This window comes from Ipomoea nil, unplaced genomic scaffold, assembly GCF_001879475.1.
Source record: "Ipomoea nil cultivar Tokyo-kokei standard unplaced genomic scaffold, Asagao_1.1 scaffold0579, whole genome shotgun sequence".
In the NCBI taxonomy this organism is placed as follows: Eukaryota; Viridiplantae; Streptophyta; class Magnoliopsida; order Solanales; family Convolvulaceae; genus Ipomoea; species Ipomoea nil.
The window spans coordinates 27,856-51,159 of NW_017617007.1; the positions used below are offsets into that span (position 1 = coordinate 27,856).

General features: G+C 34.5%; 1 protein-coding gene and 1 long non-coding RNA gene across 2 annotated transcripts; both read right to left on the bottom strand.

Moving 5' to 3' along the window:
• Positions 1-4,935: 4,935 nt before the first annotated feature.
• LOC109174239 lies at positions 4,936-5,409 on the bottom strand. Its single transcript, XR_002053038.1, has 3 exons — positions 5,352-5,409; positions 5,134-5,202; positions 4,936-5,048 (listed from the first exon to the last, which is right to left on the bottom strand). It is a non-coding gene; the product is annotated as an uncharacterized LOC109174239 (long non-coding RNA).
• Positions 5,410-21,786: 16,377 nt separating this feature from the next.
• Positions 21,787-22,362, bottom strand: LOC109174244. Its single transcript, XM_019323489.1, has one exon. The coding sequence runs from the start codon at positions 22,360-22,362 to the stop codon at positions 21,787-21,789; it is 576 nt and encodes a 191-aa protein (XP_019179034.1).
• Positions 22,363-23,304: the final 942 nt, after the last annotated feature.

Below are 23,304 nucleotides of genomic sequence, written 5' to 3' on the forward strand. Positions count from 1 at the left end.
AACAATTCATTAAACCATTTATTTACTACTACTCTTCCTTACTTTTACCAAAACTCCCCCTTACTACTACTCTTCCTTACTTTTACCAAAACTCCCCCTTAATCCATACTCACCTTTTGTATATACTCCCCCTTTTTGCCAAATAAATTTGACAAAGGTGAACATCTATATTCTTGGATTGAGTCGGACGGAGTTCCCTATGAGACAGAACCTGCAGAAGAAGATTAGAAACAAAACAAGAAAAGTAGAACGATAACAATTTTAACAAATAACATATAAGCACAAGTCAAGTTGGAGCAGATTAAGTAGATAAAACATACCAAGTAATAAACGCACTCAAGCACAAATTCATAGAAAATAACACAAAAAGCACACAATTGGGTCACTCAAAAAAGATAGATTGGCAAAACAGACAGTAAGCACATTCAGGTAAAGCATATTCAGCCAGAGATTCAAATAGAGCAAAAACAGGCACAGATTCATATAAATCAACTTCAGGCAAAAATTCATAACAGTAAGCACAATAAGTATACAAGCAAACACAGATACGTTCATGACCGGACCAACAAAACACATTCACATATTGTGCAAATATTAAACAAATTGCATCAAATTTTCATTCAAGTAACCATAGAGAATTCAAAGATGCAACACAAGAAACAAAAATAACCTAAGCAAAAATAGGTTTATCATTTAAAATCACTCAAAACAATGCAAGTAGAACATTTAGTAAACGCATAGAAAACAGTCAAGAACAAAACACAGAGAATCAATCCGTTAAAAGCACTCAAAGCAACGCAAGTAGAATATTTAGTAAACGCATAGAAAACAGTCAATAACAAAACACAAAGAATCAATCCGCAGTTTAGAGTAGGTAACGAAAAGGACTAATTGCGAGGAAAAAAATTGGAATAGAGGACAAATCAAACATAGAGAGACATACTCACAAAAAAGACATAGATGCAAAATATTACACTGGCAAAGATGAAGAATTGTCAAGATTTGATGAATGCAAGGATATTGAAGTAGAGGGCACCAAATTAGGTAAAGGAACACATAAAAACTCAGCTTTAGACATAGGAAAATTTGCAGGTATTTCACAGGACACATTAGACAATGACACCCTAAAATATTCATGAAATCAACAAAAGGAATTAGAGAGTAATGAACCTGTAGACCTTATCACCAAAGATGATGGCAAAATTAATTTTGAAGATGGATGATCTATTGTGGATGCGTGTTGGAATGTCAATGTCGTCTTGATCAGTGTCAGATTCTGATTCTGGTTCTGGGCCAGGTTCAGATGGCGTGGGTGATAGCGTAGGTGACTCTGGATCTGGTTTAGGAGTTTCAGGATCAGGAGTTTCAGAACGGTTTGCATCAGGTTCTGTCACTGACTCAGGTTGTGAAACTTCAACAGTATCATTCGGTTGATCATCAATTCCAACATTTGTAGACTCCATGATGGTCTTGGTCAATTCTTTTGTATACACGATATGCACTGCTGTTCGTTGAATAACCGGGAAAGATCCTCTCGTCGCCTTTTGGCTCAAATTTTGCAACAGGATTTCTATCCTTCAAAATAAAACAGCTTGAGCCAAAAATGTGAAAGTATTTAATATTCGGTTTCTTACCTTTCCATAATTCATACGGTGTTTGACTTGTGCCTGGCCGGAAATAGACTCGGTTGGGGATGTGACATGCGGCGTTTACAGCTTCTGTCCAGAATTTTTGAGGTAATCCTTTGGCGTTGAGCAGGACTCGTCCCATTTTTTGAATGGTGCGGTTTTTTCATTCAACAACTCCGTTTTGTTGAGGTGTCTTTGGTGCTGAATACTCGTCGGTAATTCCTGATTGATTGCAAAAGGCATCGAACAATTTGTTGTCGAATTTCCGTCCGTGATCACTTCGAATTTGAATAATAGTTTTATTTCTTTCCTTTTGGAGTTTCATAGTGTTTTGAAAGCTTCAAGTGCTTTGGATTTTTCCCTGAGAAAGATTACCCACGATAAACGTGAAAAATAATCAACACATATCAGTATGTATTTCTTACCTCCAAAACTCTCTGTTTGAGTAGGACCAACGAGATCCATGTGGATTAGTTCTAGGCAGTGACTCGTGTTTACGGTATGTTGAGCTGGATGAAATGATTTGGTCTGTTTCCTAGCTTGGCAAGCACCACAAATGGTTGATTCGACTTTCATCTTGGGTAAACCACGAACACCTTCTATCTTCATTAGTTTATCAAGTAGTCTGTAACTCAGATGCCCCAGTTTTTGGTGCCATAGCTCAGCTTTATCTATGCAGGTCCTGCAACAGAAGATATGTTAGTTAGAATATAGCAATTATCAACTGACCTTTTACCTTCTATAACGCATTGATTTGTTTTGTCCAGGACACTGCAGTTATTGTTGGTGAAGCACACGTTCCAGTTTTGGTCACATAGTTGACTTATACTTATGAGATTTGCCTGCAGTCCACTAACTAGCAATACTTTTTCTAGTTTTGGCAGGCCAACTACATTTAGCGTGCCTATGCCAGTGACCTGACCTTTAATACCGTCACCAAAGGTAACTTCACCTTTTCTTGCATTTACATTACTTAGAAATTTGGCATTTCCTGTCATGTGACTGGAACACTCGCTGTCAAAGTACCATTTCGCTTATCTTCCTGCACTTTTAGAGTGAAAAGAGACAAACGAAATATAGTCAGTCTTTTTAACCCAAATCTGTTTTGTAAAGGGTTGGATGTTCTTGTGCTTGAACTTCTCGATTCTTTGATCCTTGTAGAAGTAGTAGCATTCGGGTCTGGTATGGCCACGCAACCTGCAATAATGACATACAGGGTTATAGAGTTTGTACTGTTGCTTGTTTGACCTTACTATACCACTGTTAGGTTTCGTTGAGCTGGATTCAGGAATATCTCCTGGATCAGGTCCAGACGCTTTGACGAATATCGTTTTATCCTTTGAGTTTCTTCCGGTGAAATCCAAACTGAATTTTGCAGAAGTTTTTCTTCCGAAGTTAAGGATTTTGTCAAGTGTTGAAGTGGTGTCCATCATTTGGATTTGTCGTTTGTAGGTGCTTAGCTCCTGCTTCAGGGTCTGTACTTCTTGTTATAGTTTCTCTTCTCGGTCGGCCGCCTCTTTAAGTTGTACATTCCTATCAGCTATTTGAGTTTGATATACTTTGCTAGCATTTGTTACAATCTCTATCTCACTTGCTAGTTTACGATTTGCTTTTCGTAGGGCTTCCCATTTGGGATACAACTTATTAAACTCAACTTCAAAAGACAAAGCATTTAGTTCTAATCTTCCGCGGAGACATATTCACCACCCTCTGAGTCAGCTCCTTCAACAGATTCCGAACAGCCAGCGACACATGCAGTAAATGCGACAAAATTACCCGAGATTTCTTCGACATTAGATCCAGTTGTTTCAACATCAGGCTCGTCGTCACTCCAGGTAATGGCTGACATAGACATTTTGCGTCTAAGGTAGGTGACACACTCTGCTTGTACATGTCCAAAGCCTTCACATTCATAGCACTTGATTCCTTTATTGTTAGGTTTTTCTTTGGACTGTCCTGGACGTGAGACAGACTGTTTGAAGTTTGATGAACTTGTTCCTCTTTGTGGATTTTTGTTGCGTGAATTATTTGATACTTGTTTCAATATTTTAGAAAATTGTTTAGTCAAATAAACAACTGTATCATCACCTGGTTCGTCTGAATCAGATACAACATTATTTCCTTCAACGGCAAAAGCTACATTTTTTGTTTTTTCATTTTCGTGTGATCAGTTAAAATTTCCATTTCGTAGGTTCGAAGATTTCCCTTTAATTGAGTAACCGTTTTGTTCTCCCAGCCATCATGTTCTTGGATAGTCGTGACTTTCATTCTGAACCTGGGGGGTAAAGATCTCAGTATTTTCTTAACGAGCTTTGCTTGCGAGAATGGTTCACCAAGGACCATTGCACGATTAGCCAGTTCTTGTACGCGTGTGTGAAAGTTGATGATAGTCTCATCCTCATTCATCCGAAGCTCTTCGAAGTCGGACTGGACTAGCTGCAGCTTTGATTGTTTCACCGACGTAGTTCCTTCATAGGTCGACTCAAGAGCTTCCCAAGCACCTTTAGCTGAAGCAATACCTGCAACTATTGAAAACTGACTTTCATGCATAAGAGAGTAAATCGTATCTAAGGCCTTATCATTGTTTCCAGCGTTAGTTATCTCGGTTAGAGACCACTCAATCTCAGGTTTAACTCACTACAAGAATATTAGCATTTAGCGATGTTTTTTACACGTCGGTAAAAATAAAAATGCGTCGCCAAATGTCTTTACTGACGAAATAAAAACGTCACCCGGACCGTCGGGTTAGCGGCGTATGGAAAGGTATTACTGACGAAGTTAATTTTTCATCAAAAAATATTACTATTACTGACGTTTTTGCATGGTCTTGATAATGTCATGGAATACATACTTTTTGAAACGAAATATTAACAAAACATCGGTAATAGTTTGTGACGAAGTAAAATATTTCGTCAGCAAATGTGTCTTTACTGACGTTTTCCATATAATTATACTTGTCATGAATAAATTTAATTGGTGACGAAAAACGAAATGCGTCAATAAAATAATATTTATTGACGATTGTATACATTATTATTTTGTCATTAAAAAAATTAATTGATGACAAAATAACAATTTATCAGTAAAAAGACATTTACTGACGTTTTTTCAATATTCGTTGTGATTGCAAAATTTTATATTTGGAGATATTTGCAATTTTTTTTAATAATTGATTATATTTACATATACTTGTATATAAAAAGGTTTAAACAAAAGTTTCATGTAAGTGAAAATAAAATATTTTAGCATCAATTAAATGTTCAAAATAGAAGAATACATTTCATAGTATAATATTGAATTACAAGGATGTAATGTGTATATAATGGATCCAGCATTTCTCCATGGTTGTGTAGAAGGCGAACAGCAGCTGCAAACATGGGCTCTTTCCCATTTATGGGATCCAAATACATATCAAGCAACCTAAGAAAATAAATCATTGAAAAATAAGCAAAAATTTATCTAGCAGAGAACACTGAGAAAACAAATGGTTGCAGGATGTACTCACTGCATATATGCATCTGGTCTACCAACATTTGCACAATACTGTTCTGTAGCTTCACAGTCCTCTAGCTTTCTATCAGAAAACAATAACAAAATGAACTTCATACAATTAATGAACAGAAAATATTCTCTTTTCAAAATTAAGCTTGGCATTAACTCTTGATTATGATAATCAAAAGATAATACTATTACACAGAAAAGGAATTATGCCTACATACTTACAATGCCAAAATTTGGAGGACCAGTGCTTCCTGACCAAGCTTCTGGTAAAGAATAGCCTGTCAAAAAACAATCAAGTTAGAAAAGTAGTGAAAATAAGCAACAGATTTCTAATTCAAAGGCCATTTTTCCACCATACTAAAAAATATGATCTGAGCATAAATGAAGCAACTCAGTACCTTCTCCATCCATAACTCAGAACCTTCAATTAAGTCAACTAAAAAATATGATCTGAGCATAAATGTAGCCTCTCTTTGACATGACTATCAAAGATTGAATTCTTTGACAAATGTTCTATTTCATAAGCATCAAGAGCTGACTTTCCTTTAACCAAACTAAGAATTGCCTACATTAGCTAATGTTCCAAATGAAGTTCATTCCCAAAGGATATATTATGCTACAGTAATGCCACATGAACACCCAAAAATTGCAGAGAATTCACATAGAAATGTATCAAATCTTCTTTGTGGGCAATATCAATGGAGGACTAAGTGACCAAGAGAAGAAAAAGTAATCAACATGCTAGAATTCTTGCAAAAGCAAAATATACATGTAGAGCTTACCCTCTTCTGGTGGCTCACAAAACCAGTCAATGGCTCTAATATCAGAGAGCTTAATACCATCAACACTAAAAAGGCCTCCATGGAAAAAAATATCTTCCCATTTACCACATGAGTAAAAAGCAGAATACTTCAGCAAAAAGCTCCACAAAAGTGTCACTTAGTTTGGACCATTGAGCTCAAAAATGTCACAAAAGTGTCACAAGAGATATGGATTATCTTCAGATGGGACCATTGAGCTCAAAAATATTTAAAAGGTCATAGAACTGCAATCCATGATAAAATATTTTGTTGACACAAAATAGAACAAAAGATAGTATCATATATTTATCTCATTTCGACAACTCACTCACACTACTTATTTTAGGATAAAAGAGCAGCAAAAGAAGAACTTATGTACACTATGGAGTGCCTTTCAACAAAAACAACTAAATAAGAAGCAAGAATTAGAAGAATGACTCTAGAAGCTGAGAAGTAATGTGAACAAATGAAAAAATCTAGCCCTGAAGTAGAACTGCAATCCATGATAAAATATTTTGGCACTGTGCTCCTATGCTACTCACAAAATATATCCTGCAAAGCTCACAGAAACAGAGAGCATCCTAGCTGCTGGAATTTCATAAAATTAAGATTGCAATAGTTAAGATTCCAGCAGTTAAGATTGCTCTAGAATTCATGAAAATTTCAGTTGTTTAACATACCTCACTTTTTATTGTCACTATTTCAAGACAAAAGTTTTCCTTCATCCTTCGCATATATCCTCTGAAGTTCACGTGTAGCAGCTAGAAAGGATTCTGAGGATAAAGAAAGAGCTTACAAATAGATGAAAAGCACAAACCATATATATATATATATATATATATATATATATATATATATATATATATATATATATACCATGAGAAAGGTATTTGAAGTATAACAAAAATAAGTGATCACCGAACCTTTCCAAATACGAAAGGATTTTTGGTTAATAGGTGATTCACTGATTTTCTAGATAACTTCAAACAGTAAATCCTGACGTGTATTCCTGAGCTCTTGAACAATCCCATAAATTGTCTTCCCATTCTCAAAATGTGATTATTTGGGTGTTTTGTTTTACAACCAGCATGACGCTCAAACTCATATGCATTAATTGTCTACAGCATAAACAAGTATAGAACATCAATAAACAAACAATGGACATATGAATCCTGATTTAAAAAAAATAAAATAAAAATTGATAACTGATCGACCTTGGAGAAGATACAGGACTGACAGCCACAGAGATAATTGGTACCCTTTATAATGCCATGAAGCTCCTTCTACCATGTAATGAAAGACTTGTCAATCAATGAAATATCAATTTGAAGAACTAATTAGAAGTAAAATATACCCCCCGTGACCATGCAATGTACTTGACATGAACTCCATCAAATATACCAGTTGACAACTCCTAACATTATTTGAAGGGAAGCTGTTTGGTGCAGGCTTTTTATTTGCTTTTTGCTCATCCTTCTTAGTAACAGCTCCACCACTTGCAGTAATTAGGGAAGCATTTGTAAGTTTATCGGCATTAGATTCAACAACCAACCCCTTTTCACACGGGTTTTCTGAATGAGAAAAATCAGTTTATGGAATGATAGGAATGAAAAATGTTTTGAATGGATTCATACACATTTAGAGAAATTTATTTATGGATAGAATACATTCCTTATGACAATAATGTCTTTGTACCATCATTTGGCCAAACCAGTTTTTATTTTTACTTTTTGGTGAATTCTTCCTTACTATAATAAAATATATAATAAAATAACAAAGGAAAATCTATATCACAACTCCAAGTCTCACTTTGAAAATAACCTTTAAAGGCTTTTTTCCAACTAAATTATATTATAAAATGTTGCTCAGCTTTGCATGAATGTCAATAAATGACAGGGGTAATAAAAACTCAATCCTAGTTTCTCTCATGAGGTGCCAAATTTTTATAAATTCTAAGTGTAACTTTAAGGTTAGTTTAACACTATCATCTTATCAAGAAAAACTTGGGTTATTTTGTACACAGAATGGCTACAGGTCAAAGGTAGCTACAGGAACCACCAATTTCTAGTGGATAGTCTTATCTTTTACAGTATCTCCATTCTCACTGCCATAGAAACTTTCATTAACAAAACATCTTTTTAAATCATTTTATTTTCAGTGACTGTCCCTGTTTTGTCAGTCATAAACTAACTTAATTATCCACAACTAACCTAGGGTTTAAGAACATTCATAGCTTTCAACTATGGAAATTCAACAATACAATTAAAAAATTAGGGATTAGGGTTAAAAAATTGAGGACTAACCTGTAGGAGCTTAAGGGCGAGAGAGGAGGTCGGGAAGCGGCACGACGGCGGTAGAGGAGGCCGGGAAAAGCGACGGAAGCAGAGAAGGAAAGAGGCGACGCCGGAGGAGGTTGGAGCGACGTCGACGGCGGTGGCTGGCCGGGGTTCGTGGGCGTGTGAGGTCCCCGGAGGGAGAAACGGGAGCTGGGTGTGAGCTGTGTACTGGGAGGCAAGGCAAAAGTATTTTTTTCTCGCTAAAGTGTAGTGAGGGAACAAAAGTTTGTATTTGGGACTGAAAACAAAAAAAATTGGCTGAGTTTACTAGGATGTTTCTTATTGGCGCCAATGCCTCCAAATAATAAAAAGTTTTCCCGCAAAAATATTTTCACTTTTCCTGACGTTTTATGCTAAAATTGATTTTTAAAATAAAATATTTAGGGACGTTTATTATAAAACGTCATTGATTCTATATCTTTACTGACAAAAAAATTATATTTCGACAGTAAATATTAAAAACAAAATGATTGACTCTACCAAAATATATAGTGACGTTATTTAATATAACGTCCCAAATTGTTATATTTAGCGACGTTTTTTAGAGCATCATTAAAATTTTCGTCCAGAAATGAAACATTTCTTGTAGTGACTACTTCTGTTCCGTCAGTGCTAGTACTGGGTTTGGTGGGATGAGTCCAACCTGACACCACCGACCGCCACGCGGCTTCACCTTGAGCTTTTAGGTGTGTACGAGTGCTTGCTTTCCAATAGGCGTAGTTGTCGCCAGTCAGCTGGGGAAGAATTTTATATCGATCCATTCTGTAACACTCAACAACCCGTGAGATCGAACAAATAAGCAAGAAACAGATAAATAATAAAAGCCGCTGAAGACTTGAATTCAAGAGGCACGGAATCGCCAGATCGACAGACTAATACTTTAAGTCTGCTAGTTCTGATACCAATTGAAATTGCACCGTGAATTTTGAATACAAGATGAACCTTAGAATTCTACTTGATTTTAGGTTATGCAACAATCGTGTTCATTAATTAGATTTGTTAATCAAATGTAAATAACAAAAATTGAAAGCATAAAATAAAAAAATAACACAAGAGAATTGTTACGCAGTTCGGATCGCTTCTCTTACATCTGCGGGGCAACCCACGTCTGTCCAATCCACTATAGATGTTCACCAAGGAGTATTACAGGAGGTAAGTACATATGGCTCTCAGCCTTTACCACTACAACCCTTCCTAACACCTATTCAGGACTGAACCGTGCATGCCATAACAATCTTCAAGCTTCAGCTTCAGCTGTACCAGGTACTGACTGTGTAGCTCAGGCAGAATTTCTCAAGAAATAATAAAATAACAATAGATATTTGTGCAGTAGTTTTCCAGAAAGTTCTTTACTCAATATATCAATTCTCAAATCAGCAACTTTCTAAAAGAAGATGTCTTCATTTTATAGTAAAGCTCACCCCATCACATGATCCACATAAATAGCATTCTAAATACTTCAATTAACCACAACCACATGTTTTGTTTGAAAGCTCCATTCCATGCGCAATATCAATTCAAAATAATTCCTTCCACATCTTTTCTTTAGCACATACCATTTTTCATTCAGAATTAATTCAATTAACTAACTTCTTAAATTAATTAAGACCACTCCTTTATTTCTTCAAAGCTGCTTAATCTATTTGTCCAACACTGTTAGCTTCCAAATATAGTTCACCTTGTAGTCTGTACATATCTGAGATACGGTTCATGGTCCATAAGCAAATTCAAAGCACACTAATTAGATTGACAATTAAATTAGCCAATACAAATTGGTTTTTAATGTGTATCATTTATACACTTACAACACCCTTCATTCAAAATGTACATTTAGATAACGATTACAGACTTTTTCATAAATCAAAGTGTTTCTAAGAGAAATCATGTATAGAGAATTTAGTCTTTTAAGTTTTTATTATGTTGTGTCTCAAGGTTTAAAAAAAAAAAAAAAAAAAAAAAAAGTAAAAGGAACGAATAAATTAAAGAAGCTTTATCTATTTCACTTTCTTCTTCTCACAAGATGTAGAATGTATCCTCATAAAATATTTCAATTACACTTCTCAAATAAGTCTTGCAAATCTACTATTTTCTTTTCGGGTCTTATTGTTTTAAAATGTTAAAATTCAAAAAGTTACTCAAAATAATTTTTTCAATTAGGTTTTTGAGAAAATAAATTATACATTTAGAGGTCATTTTGCATATAATTATTTATCAGCTAACAACTAATTTACCAAACATCATTTCTACCTACTAACTCAATTTGCTAACAGATATCAATTAACAACTATTTGCCAAATACCCCCCTATATCTTTTCCTTTTCTAGCTCTTGGAGTGCATTAGAAGCAGAGATGGAAACGCTTCTATTTTCTTTAAATTTCGTGATTATTCCTAAATTTTACCTAACAAATATAATGTGCATATTAGATATTTCTTGGGCAAATTAAAACATCAATAAAGAAAGCATAGAAGGATTGAAATAGTTCTTTTAGCACATACAAATCTTTGTACATTTAATACTCCTTAATAAAATTGTGACCAAAAGTTTTTCTTTTTTCTTTTTTTTTTTTGGGCCAACTGTAAATGGACTCGTTTCTCATAAACAATAAAAAGAAAACAAAATTAATACTAAAAGCTAGTTAAAGGATTGGAACGGATGCAAATATTATAGTTTCTTTGCAGTTGTGGCTGACATGATAAATGGATAAGTATGCGGGTATCCAATGGAAAACATTACCATAATGATCATTGAACATTGCCAATAATGGTCAAGAGCTGGGAGTTAATCCAAGCATTTAGTACAAGAGTCGTTCCACTTAATATGGGAGCCGTGGTGTTTCAAGTTAATTCAAGCAATTACTATTAGTTGTTAGGAAAAAGTGCATTTAGATTTTGAGTCAAAGTATAAGGCTCCTCAAAACACTATGGGTGTGTTTGGTTCGCACATGAGAATCGGAATTGGAATGGGAATTAAATATTTGGTAATGGTATGGATTTTGGTGAAAGTATTTTGCATGTTTGGTAGTAGGGTGGAATTGGAATGGTTACCAATATTGGTGTTTGGTTATGTATGACCCTATAATGGGAATACAGTTTTTAAAAATACAAAACAAAAAATCACGTCAATTGATCCTAATATAATTACATCGAAAGCACCAATATGAACAAAAAAAATCAAAAACAAAAATCTAAAAGCACTAATCCAAACTTAATAATCATATTACCAATAAGATGGAATGATACCTTTTTTTAATTAGGGAATGCGTTTTTAATTGAAGGGGTAATCAAATCGCAATGTCGTGTTTTAAAAAATTGTCAACCAAACACTAACTATGATTTGATTCTCATTCCTAGTGTGTAAACCCATGAACCAAACCCACCCTATAATTTTCCTAGTATAGAAGTCTATTTTGCTTTGTCTCTCACCTAGTGTTGAGCATAATGTGAAGTTAACATAACAGAAAAGAAAATTGGGTGGTCTTGCACATTCTTGATTTATGTTCCTTTTGGTGTTTCTATTTGGGGGAATTTGGGGAGGAGAAGAAGAAATTTATGAAGAATGAGGGTTCTTGAAAGTGACCTAAAAATGGGATTTTTGAGCTTGTTCAGTGTTTTGGTAGTGAGATTGGTAACAAGCGGTGAAGCAGAACAAGAACAGACCATACTTATAGCAATTAGAAAAGAGCTAGGGATATCAGGGTGGTGCTTAAGCACCTCAATAAAGATTTTTGCTTTATTGGAAACAAAGGGCTCTTTGAGCAACACCTGTGGAAATCCGAATCCAACCCGATCCACCGCAAATTTACCTTTTTAAGACTTACCCTCGACTCACCACCCGCTATCACCAGATCCATACAGGATGGATTCGAGTGAATATATATCCACGAGACGGATTGAAATTGTCATCCCTAGCCGTGGTTACCATCACAGGGTTTCATACAGGATAATTTTGGCTGTTATTGACTCTGGATTATTGGCAGTTTTCATATTTGTGACTGTGTTAGTCATTTTGCTATTTATGTTGAGGGAGAAAGTGTAACACACTTAGAAAAAATTAGGGAAAATAGCAGAGGAAGAGAATATTAGGGTTGAAAAGAAGGAGAATAGAGAAGAAGAAAGAAATTTATTTCAATACTCGGCATAAAAACCTTCAATACATTCAAGTAGGATTAAATAATATAGCCCTGGTTTTCAAAAAAAAAAATAAAATATAGCCCTTAACAGCCCCTTTATTCCCTAACTGCATCAAACAACTCAACTCAATAATCGCAACAGAAGAAGGTATTGGATACAAGCTATAAAACTACGTCGTCTGATGAGGAGGTTCAACCGTATTCAATTGCCAGCTTTAAACGGCATCGTTTGACTCCTTCATTAACGAATTTAAACGACGTCGTCTGATGAGGAAGTTCAACTGTAACTTGTATAATTGGATTTAGGATATTTATATTCTTTACTCTTTAATTTGTTTAATTTGTAAATATATGTATGATATTTGTATGATAAGAGTGAATTAATATTTGTAAATATCTTATAAATTTGTAATTTGTATGTTTAATTAGTGAATTATTTTGTATTTAATTCTTTTATTTGATAATACTAAAAAAAAATCTTTTATTTGACAATTATATATATGTTTTTTATACTCTTATTTTGTTTTTATGTATAAAAGAAATGTTTTTTTCAAAGTGTGAATGAAATTGATATAAATGATAGTGAGAACATATGAAGTTATGACTTTTGGATTTATGGTTTTAGTTTATGACTTGATGACATATGAGAATTACCAATTATGGAGATTTGGATGTTAGCTACTTAGCTTATTGTTAATTTGTGCAAGGCTTGTGAATTGTGGACTTATGTAGTTATGATTTCTGGATTTTTGGTTTTAGCTTATGTTAGGAATATAGCGGAATAATGCGGAAGCGAAAGAATCAAATTGAGAATTATAGAAGTTAAATAATAGGGAAATATATAAAATGACAAAAGAGATTAATAATGTGGGAAAATATAAAATATAAAATATAATATATATATATATATATATATATGTGTGTGTGTGTGTGTGTGTGTGTGTGTGTGTGTGTGTGTGTGTGTGTGTGTGTGTGTGTGTGTGTGTGTGTGTGAGAGAGAGAGAGAGAGAGAGAATGCAAAAGGAAGAAAGAAGAATTCAATATTATATTGATGTTGCAAGAGGTGATTACAAATGCAAAAGAGCAATGTTATTTATACACTAAGAAAAGGAGACAAATGTGGCATGTAGGAGGAATGGCACCACTTCCGGCGAAGACGTGCAATGACGACGCACGATGCGGAAGAAACTACATGCAATGTGGATATATGATGGCTCATGTTGGTCTTCATAGATTTGAGCCACAAAAATTAATTATTTCCTAACAATCACCATCTTGGATCAAATTCACTGTGGAAATTAACAACTGGAACAGCCGACTAAACTCAAGCACTGCTTGAACTTAGGAATAGGAAAAGCTTCAGAATATCAGGATGGATCACCATCAACTTCTTGTGTGACTGAAACAGCATAAGCAACCATGTTGCTTTCATCATCACCAGCATACCTAGCAGGTTTTTTAATTGTCCTCCTAGGACGATCCATAGCAATGGAATACTCTCGTTGTGGCTCGACGAGAGGTGCAGTGCTAGTAGGCGCATCATCTTTAGTATTACCATCAGCAGTAGTAATATTGTCAATAGGCCTGAATTCAAACTCCACATTTTCACCAGTACTCTGCGTCTCACCTGTATTGGGAACTTTTCCAGAAGAAAGTAGTGCATTTTCATCAAAAGTTATATCTCGACTCAGAATGATTTTCCGAGAACCAGAAGACCATAAACGATACCCTTTTGACTCAGAGGCATAACCAAGAAAAATGCATTTGACAGCTCTCAGGTTTAATTTACCCGTACTGGAATGAGCATAAGCAGGACATCCAAAAACTCTTAAGATAGAGTAGTCAACAGGATTACCTGACCAAACTTCCTCTGGAATTTTGAAATCAAGGGATGAATGTGGAGATCTATTTACCAAATAGCAAGCAGTGGAAACGGCCTCGGCCAAAAAATCACGCCGTTTCCATAACCCAGCATTAGAGAGCATACAACGAGCTCTTTCTAATAGAGTCCTATTCAAACGTTCGGCAACACCATTCTGCTGAGGTTTACTAGGTAAGGTCTTGTGCCTGGCAATTCCATTTGCCGCACAAAAGTCATTGAAATCTGACTCACAGAAAAGTCATTGTCTGTCCTGAGCTTCTTGACTTTTTTACCTGTTTGAGTCTCAACAAGTATTTTCCACTTTTTGAAAATAGAAAATGCTTGATTTTTGTGTTTCAGGAAATAGACCCAGACCTTGCGAGAAAAGTCATCAATAATAGACATAAAATATCTACAACCTCCCATAGACTGGAATTTAGTCGGTCCCCATAAATCGGAATGTATGTATTCCAATATATCTTTGGTACGGTGTGTAGTAGTAGAGAAACTAACCCTTTTTTGTTTCTCAAAAACACAATGTTCACAAAACTGTAATTTACCCGTACCTGAACCAACAAGGAGGCTTTTCTTGCTCAGGAGATGCACGCCTTTCTCACTCATATGCCCAAGACGCATAAGCCATAATTGAGTGAGATCCGCATCAGACATCGATGAGGATACCGCTACTGAACCTGTCACAGTACTGCCATGCAAGACGTACAAGCTTCCAGAACGAGAAGCTTTCATAAGAACAAGAGAGCCTTTGATGAATTTTAGAACTCCACCTTTAGCTGTGTACTTGCACTCCAGAGATTCCAAGGTGCCCAATGATATCAGATTGCGTTTCAAATCAGGAATATACCGAACATTGGTAAGAGTCCTGATAACGTTATCATGAGTTTTAATCTGCACACTTCCAATTCCACTAACCTTGCATTGAGTATCATTACCTAGCAAGACAACTTCACCATCAACCGGTTCCAGAGAGACGAACCAGTCTTTGTGAGGACACATGTGGAATGTACAACCAAAGTCCAGAATTCACTCGGTTTCGCTCCGTTTGCAACCGGAGCTAACAGATAACATAACATCGTCTTCTGAATCACTTTCAACAACACTAGCTTCAGTGGATTTCTTTTCTCTATCTTGCTTGTTTTTCAACTTGAAGCATTCAGTCACATCATAACCCTGCTTCTTGCAGTACTTACAAGATTTGTTGGACTTACGTCCTTTGGACTTGGATCTCGAATTTTTATTACTACTCCTTGATTCAAGTGAACGACCCCTAACAGTCAAGCCTTCACCTTTGTCCTCAGACTTAATTTCAAAGTCAAACTTTTCTTTGGACAATAGGTTAGACTTAACATTGTCGAAAGTAAGGGTATCACTACTATTACCATACAACATAATTTCTTTGAAATGCTTGTATGATTTAGGGAGAGAGACAAGCAATAAAACAGCACGATCCTCATCGTCAATTATGACATCAATATTTTCCAAGTCCAATAAAATAAAATTGAATTCATCCAAGTGAGATTTAATAGAAGTACCTTCCGTCATACGGATTGTGTACAGACGCTCCTTCAGGCGCAGCGTGTTCGCCAGAGTTTTGGCCATATAAAGTGTATCCAGCTTGGACCATAAATCTGACGCAGTCGTATCACTTACTACCTCACGTAGAACCTCTTTAGACAAACACAAAAGAATGGTTGAACGTGCCCTGTCATCCAAATCTTCCCAAGTTTCATCTGTCATTGTAGCCGATTTCTTCTTCTTCCCAGCTAGCGCTTTCTTCAAACCGTTCTGGGTTAGAACGGCTTCCATCTGAACCTTCCAGATAGAAAAGCTAATTTTCCCATCGAACTTCTCGATATCGAACTTGGTAACAGTCGACATCTTTGAAAATAAATCTCAAATAAACCGCTCTGATACCACTTGTTAGGAATATAGCAGAATAATGCGGAAACAAAGAATCGAAAATTGAGAATTATAGAAGTTAAATAATAGAGAAATATATAAAATGACAAAAGAAATTAATAATGTGGGAATATATATATATATATATATATATATATATATATATATATATATATATATATATATATATATATATATATATATATATATGCATTCAAAATATATATATATATATATATATATATATATATATATATATATATATATATATATATATATATAAAAGTTGTTTTGAGTTGTTTTTGAAACTTTAGCATTTTGGAGTTACAAAAAACTAATTAACTAAACACTTATATTGATTTTTTAATCAAGTCAAGGAGCTAATAGTGGTCAAATAAGCCAAAATTAATCTATAGGCTAACTATTTTACCAAAGTGGACCATAATTTTTTTTTTTCTGGAAAAGGAAAACAGGAGATTGAAAAATATGTTTAAGTGGATAATTTTCTCTCTTTTAAAAAAAAAAATTAACAAATGAATTTGAAAAACACATTTTTCTTATTTTCCAAAATTCTTCAAATGCAAAAATACACATAATTTCATCAATAATTATCGTTATTATTATCTAAAAATTTATACTCTACCTACCTATATACATTCACTACCTCTTACAATATAATAGAGTCAATAGCTTTAAAAAAAAAATTTAAAAATTAGAGATGATTTTTCAACAAATGTGACTTAGCTTGTATTATGGAAGAAAACAAAAAAGATGTGGATGTTCAAGTTGAGACTCAAATTCAAAATCTTCTATAAGAGATAAAGTTCTTGCCAACAAGCAACTATCTCAGTTCCCAACAAAGCTGATCTCTGTTGGAGTGCTTTCAAAAGAGTTCGACACGCATCCTCTAGGTTTCATAGACACTAACTAACCAGTTCATCTAACCTAGACAATTGGCCATTTGTTATATAAATTATATTTATTTATTTATTACTTATACTGAAATTATAAAATACCCCCTTGTGTATAATTGAAGAGGATCAATACGAGTCTGCCAACTTCCTCCCAGCTCCATTATGCTCTTCTTCTTCTTCTTATTGTTTAGATGGTTTAGCCCGCCCGATAAGTCCTACAATTCAAAGTTTAGGGTTAGGACTAGTCCCAATTCGAGAATAAAATAATAAAATAATCGACAATCGTACGTATCCGATAAGCCCGACAACTCGATAGGACTAGTCCAAAACCAAGTGGGCTGGCCCGATTAACATTCCTATATAGGACCCATAGTACTTGGAAGATAATTTCAAATTACTCCTCACAGTCAAGGACAACTGTTTATAGGGTTGGATTTTGAGGTTAACCCAATTTCCTACTTTAAGGGACCTTTCACTTCTCCCCTTGTCAGCCTGCAACTCCATTCTATTCTGAGCTTGCTTCAGGTTTTCGTTTAGGTCTGTTAACACAACATTCCTTTCTATCAACCAACAAAGATCACCATTTCCTGGGTTTAAACTAAAAGCCATTATAAGGGATGATAACCATACAGTGCCTGGAATGGTATACATTTTAGAGAAGAATGATAGTTAGTATTGTACCACCACTCTTAAATGTAGTCATTTAACCCAACTCTTGGGTTTCTGAAAAACCATACATCTTAGGTATCCCTCCAAACACTTGTTTACTCTGATCTCTCAGTTTGCCCATCTGTATGAGGGTGATAAGCAGTTGAGAGATTCAGTTTCACCTGCATGTTTCTAAACAACACTTGCCTAAACATGCTGTGAAGATCTTATCCCTGACTGATATGATATTCTTGGGCAGACCATGTAATTATACAACAGCTTGGTAAGTACTCAGTGAAGATAAAAAGAAAAAAAAAAACAAAAAAAAAAAAAAGTAGCTCCATCAAAGGCTTAGCAAATAAATTCTAAGCCATGAAACTTTGCAGGAAACTTATGATCATAAAAGCCTTCCCTGATCCAGGAGCATGGGCCATTATGTATCTCCATGGGTTATCTGTCACCAAATTGTTCAAAATCAAACCCCTAACTGGGTGGAGTTTCATCTGCCTTTTGAATCTTGGAAGAGCAAAAATTTCAGTTATTTCAAATTCTTGCGATGATTTGTTGGTCACGGCAAATTTTTCACTTGGTCATGAATCCTTGGTTGTTCGACCTTCATATTGATAAGTTCTTGCATTCTTTGCACTCCTTGAAAGCTGGTTGATATATAGTGCAATACCCGCTCGATACTTGACAGGAGAATTCACTTGAGATTTAGCCAAAAGGAGTAACATGGTTGATATGATCCAGCAGACCCTTTATAGTCCTGAAGATTGCACTCATGGTTGTACTCTTTTTTCTTGGTTAAGTTTTTTTTTTTCCACTAAATTTTTCTTAGTCTAAGATTTGTAACGAGACAACCAACATAAATCACATCCTTTATACTAAACTTAGACTCGAGGGGCTCACCACGGACTATTTAGGCATTCAGAGCATAAACATGATATTCGTTTTCTACTTTCTTGTGTCATCACTTCATGAGCCACAAGAAAGTGAGTGGCTAGATGTCGGATATGATACTAGGGCCTATAAGAGTACGGCCCAAAATATATGGCGGCCTAATCCGTATACAACAATCGTTATGCTATGGACCCGTGTCCAGCATGCATGCTGGACACGGGTAACAGTGCTGTTAGGCACTGTTATCTCCTTTTTTTTTTTTTAAATAAATATCAGACAGCTTCGTTATAAGAGTATATGTTCATAATTTTATTAATATATGTTAATAACTGTACATTCATAACTCCATAATTGTACATTCATAATTTTCGAAGCTCTATGTTCACAATTTTAGAGCTCTATGTTTATAATTTTATCACTATATGTTCATAATTGTAAGTTCATAATGTCAGAGCTCTTTGTTCATAATTCGATCAATAACTGTACATTCATAATTCCATAACTGTAGATTCATAATTTCATAGCTGTAGATTCATAACTCCATAACTGTAGATTCATAACTCCATAACTGTACATTCATAATCTTCGAAGCTCTATATTCACAATTTTAAAGCTCCATGGTCATAATTTTATCACTATATGTTCATAATTGTAAGTTCATAATGTTAGAGCTCTGTGTTTATAATTTCATAATTGCATAATTGTACATTCATAACGGCATAACTGTACATTCATAATCCAAAAAAAAAAAATAAAAAATAACGCCGTTAACGATAAAACACGCGGGATTTTTTTTTTTTAACTAAATGACTCGTTTTTTAAAAAAAACGACGTCGTTTTGGGCCTGTAATTTGTGGACACGGGTCCCAGGGCATAATTTGCCCGTATACACAACCCAGTCGAAATTACAACTCAATCAATTAGATTATTATCAGATCGAATATTATAATAGTTCATTATTGAATTATTAATGTAATATTATATTCATTAAATTATTAATATAATATTATAATCCCAAAGGTCAAGTATTCCTTGGAAAATATTATATTCCTGAAAGGTCAGGTCCTATACCTATATAAAAGACCCTACCGTTCAACAGGGGCGGACCTAGCATGGGGGCAGTAGGGGCAGCTGCCCCCACTCACTCCACCCCCACCCCATATATAACCTTTGTATATATATGTGTATATATAGTCACAGTTTTAGTATAAGTAAAAGAAAACAGCAAAAGTTAACAAAAATGAAGTCAGTTGAGATGGTAAAGCATGCGTATGTCCATAAGGGAAGGGCGTGGGTTCGAGTCCTGTGTCATCTATTTTGCTTGAACACAGTTTTTACACACATATATATACTTTCATTATTAAGGAAGGGCGTGGGTTCGAATCCTTATGTAATCCATTTGGCTTGAACACACTTTTCACACGTATATATATATATATATACTTTTATATTATTTTATCAAATTAATTATATTTCATATTTTGTTATAAGTATTTTTATAAAGTTTTTATGTGTTTTATTTTTCGCTCATATCTAATAATATTTATAGCTAACTTCTTAAGTGTTCTTTTTTTTTTTTTTTTTTTTTTTTTTTTTTTTTATAAGATATCCCTTTTGTTTTAATGTTTCGCAAAAGCTCTTGATGCTTAACATTTTGTTATAAATTTATAGACATTTTTTATTATTTGAACTTTGCCCCCACTCAACCATTTTTCTGGGTCCGCCACTGCCCTTCAATATGAGGAAATCAGAAGCCAGAGAGGCTAATCAAAGCCAAATAATTAAGGAAATTCCTTCCTTGTCCCATCTGATTTCATATTCATCATTTTCTCATTTTTCCTCTGCTTTTTTTTTTTTATCATTTATTAAAATTTTTATCAACTCATCAATTTATTTTCACCAATTCAATTTCATACGTACGACAGTGTTGGCCTGCCGTTGACTAATGACTACCCCGTAATCATAAAACCAACACTATTCACACTCCTAGATAGTTTTTTTTTTTTTTTTTTTTTTTTTTTTTTATGTCACGCGCCTCCATGGACCAATGTTTGTGGCAGTCTTAATGACCTTTTTTTTTTTTTTTTGAAAAAAATTATAGTTCTGGTCACAAATCTTAATGACCTTCATATAAAAGTTTCATCAAATTCCCAGATCAATGGTTGAAGGTGAATTATCAGACAATAATGATATTTGAAGGATCAAATGCTCAAGTTTCAAAGTGTAAAAGCTTTAAGTTTTGAAGTGGCAAGCTAGAGGTTCAAAGTTTGAAATTCAAATTTCATGCATGATTCAAGTTTCATAGTTAATGTCTTAAACATCAATAACCGGTCGGATAAATAAAACATAAATAATTGAGAATGAAAATAAATAGAGACCATATTTTTTCGTGGAAATCGAATGATGAAAATCACCAATCTTTTTGGACAGTGTCAAATCGAAATTCCACTATAGTTTGTAAGTAGTTTGTACATGTAGAATTGTGCTCTCTTTTCAGAGAGATGTCGATTCTGTTTTTTAGCCCACCTCCTTGTATTTGACTAAAGCCTTTTATAGTAGAAGAAATACAATTTATATGGTAATGTGCATGCTTATGGTAATCAGATATTTATGGTAGAGTAGAATATTTTATGGGTTGCAGAGAGATTTCGGAAATATAAAGATATTTAGCTGGCTAATCACATACCGAGTCCGAGTTTCGGTCTGACTACCGTGCCTGACTACTTGGTGAATATAATGGTTCCGACTGGGTAACCATGCTGGGTATCAATATAATCAATTATGACTAAGTTTGTTTTAATATTTTATTTAAATTAAAATAAGTAAATTGGACCAAAGACTTTATTACAAACTATAGTCCACCATGCAATACCATACATAAGCACACAGCTACACACATAAACGGTTGTTATACTGTGGACCATGGTCCATAGTGCTATGTGGATCATGGTTGTCAAATAAAATTGTAGTATAATTAATGAAATTGTTAAAATGAAATTAGTGTGTGAAAAATGAAACTAAAAAGCAAAACTCAATCAACAATGTATTGTCAAATGAAAATGTAGTATAAGTAAAATGATACTTTAATGTTGCTAATACATAAGATGATCCTGATCGAAAGCTAACGAAGCTAGTGTATGAGCATGCATATTAAGTATTAACAGCTCTGGAAATGTAATGTAAAGAACAATAAGTAAATAACGACATAGATGTCCTGCACTGGTCCACAATGACCCCAACATAAGATCGAGTTCCGGTACTTCTTGATTTTATCATGTTTCGCAACTCCATACAATCTGTGAGTAGTTCAACCATCTGTGTATCGCGCCCTTTAAGCCATGAGAGGGCTTCCTTGCACGCAAGAGCTTCCGCCATAATAGGTGAAAACGCACCCGGTAGTGTTCCCGCCGTGACTGCCATAAAAACACCTTCATGATTGAGTAGCACAACTCCATATGTCGCTTCTCCTGTGTGTTGTCTGTAGCCAGCGTCGAAGTAACACCTGAGCCGATTCTGTGTATCGTTCTCCGGCATCACGATGGCATGAGGCTGTCTTATCGCGCGTCCAAGCCTGGTGAACGCCTCCTCGGTCATCACCGCCCTCCTCACCGTGGATGTGGGCCGTGGCAAGCTCTTCTCCCATACTGACGAATTCCGGGCTAGCCACAAATAATATAGAATCCCCACGGCGAGCCTTACTTGCCCTTCCGTCAACGAGCCCAGCATGCCTACGACCCATGATTGGTCTGTTAATTTAGTTCAACCATTATTGTTGAATAAATTATTATGTATAAAGAAATTCCTAATTTAAGGAATTTAGATGTAGTACAAATTTAAAATTTTTAATTATAATGTAACCCAAAGATATTGGACGATTGGTAAATATGATATAACCCTAATATCAAAATGCTAAAGAAAGTGTTTGGTTATTCAATAGTTTGAAGCAACAATTTGTTCCAAACCACTGAAAATACAAACATTACAATTTACAATATTTTCACTTAACGTTTTTGAGAATGATTTTCTCAAAACATCTATATAGAGACATTTCGACTCCTTGAATAACAAGAGCCAGTTTCGCTGACTCACTGCTTGCCCATCAACGGATGGGCAAGCTTAACTTTTAAATTAGAGCCTTAAGACTCCTTTTATATGAGTCTCAAGGTTCCCATACCACTTTTCTCACCAATTGTGGGAAAATGACAAAACTAAGGGGAGCCGAACGTTTGGCTCCCCATATGTTTTATTTTTTTATTTTTAAAATTTTATTTCTTTTATTAAATTATTATTATTATTATTATTATTTTAAAACTATTATTATTATTATTATTATTATTATTATTATTATTATTATTATTATTATTATTATATTCCCTTAGGTCATTTTACATGTTAATCTAAACAGTTATTTTTTTCAAATATTTTTTTACCAACCGTTGATATAATTCGCTGGTCAAACCCGTTAACGCTAACCGCTAACCGCTGATTGTCAAACAAGGGCATTGCGAGGTAGTTTCTCACTTCAATTTGTTGTGTCATTTGAATACTCTCTTTGTCAACAAATCCCTTAAATAGTTTATATGATTGGCTTAATTATATTTTTTAATTTTTTTCATGGTATTAATAAAATATTTTGTAAATAAATATATAGCATTATTTTGTATTATA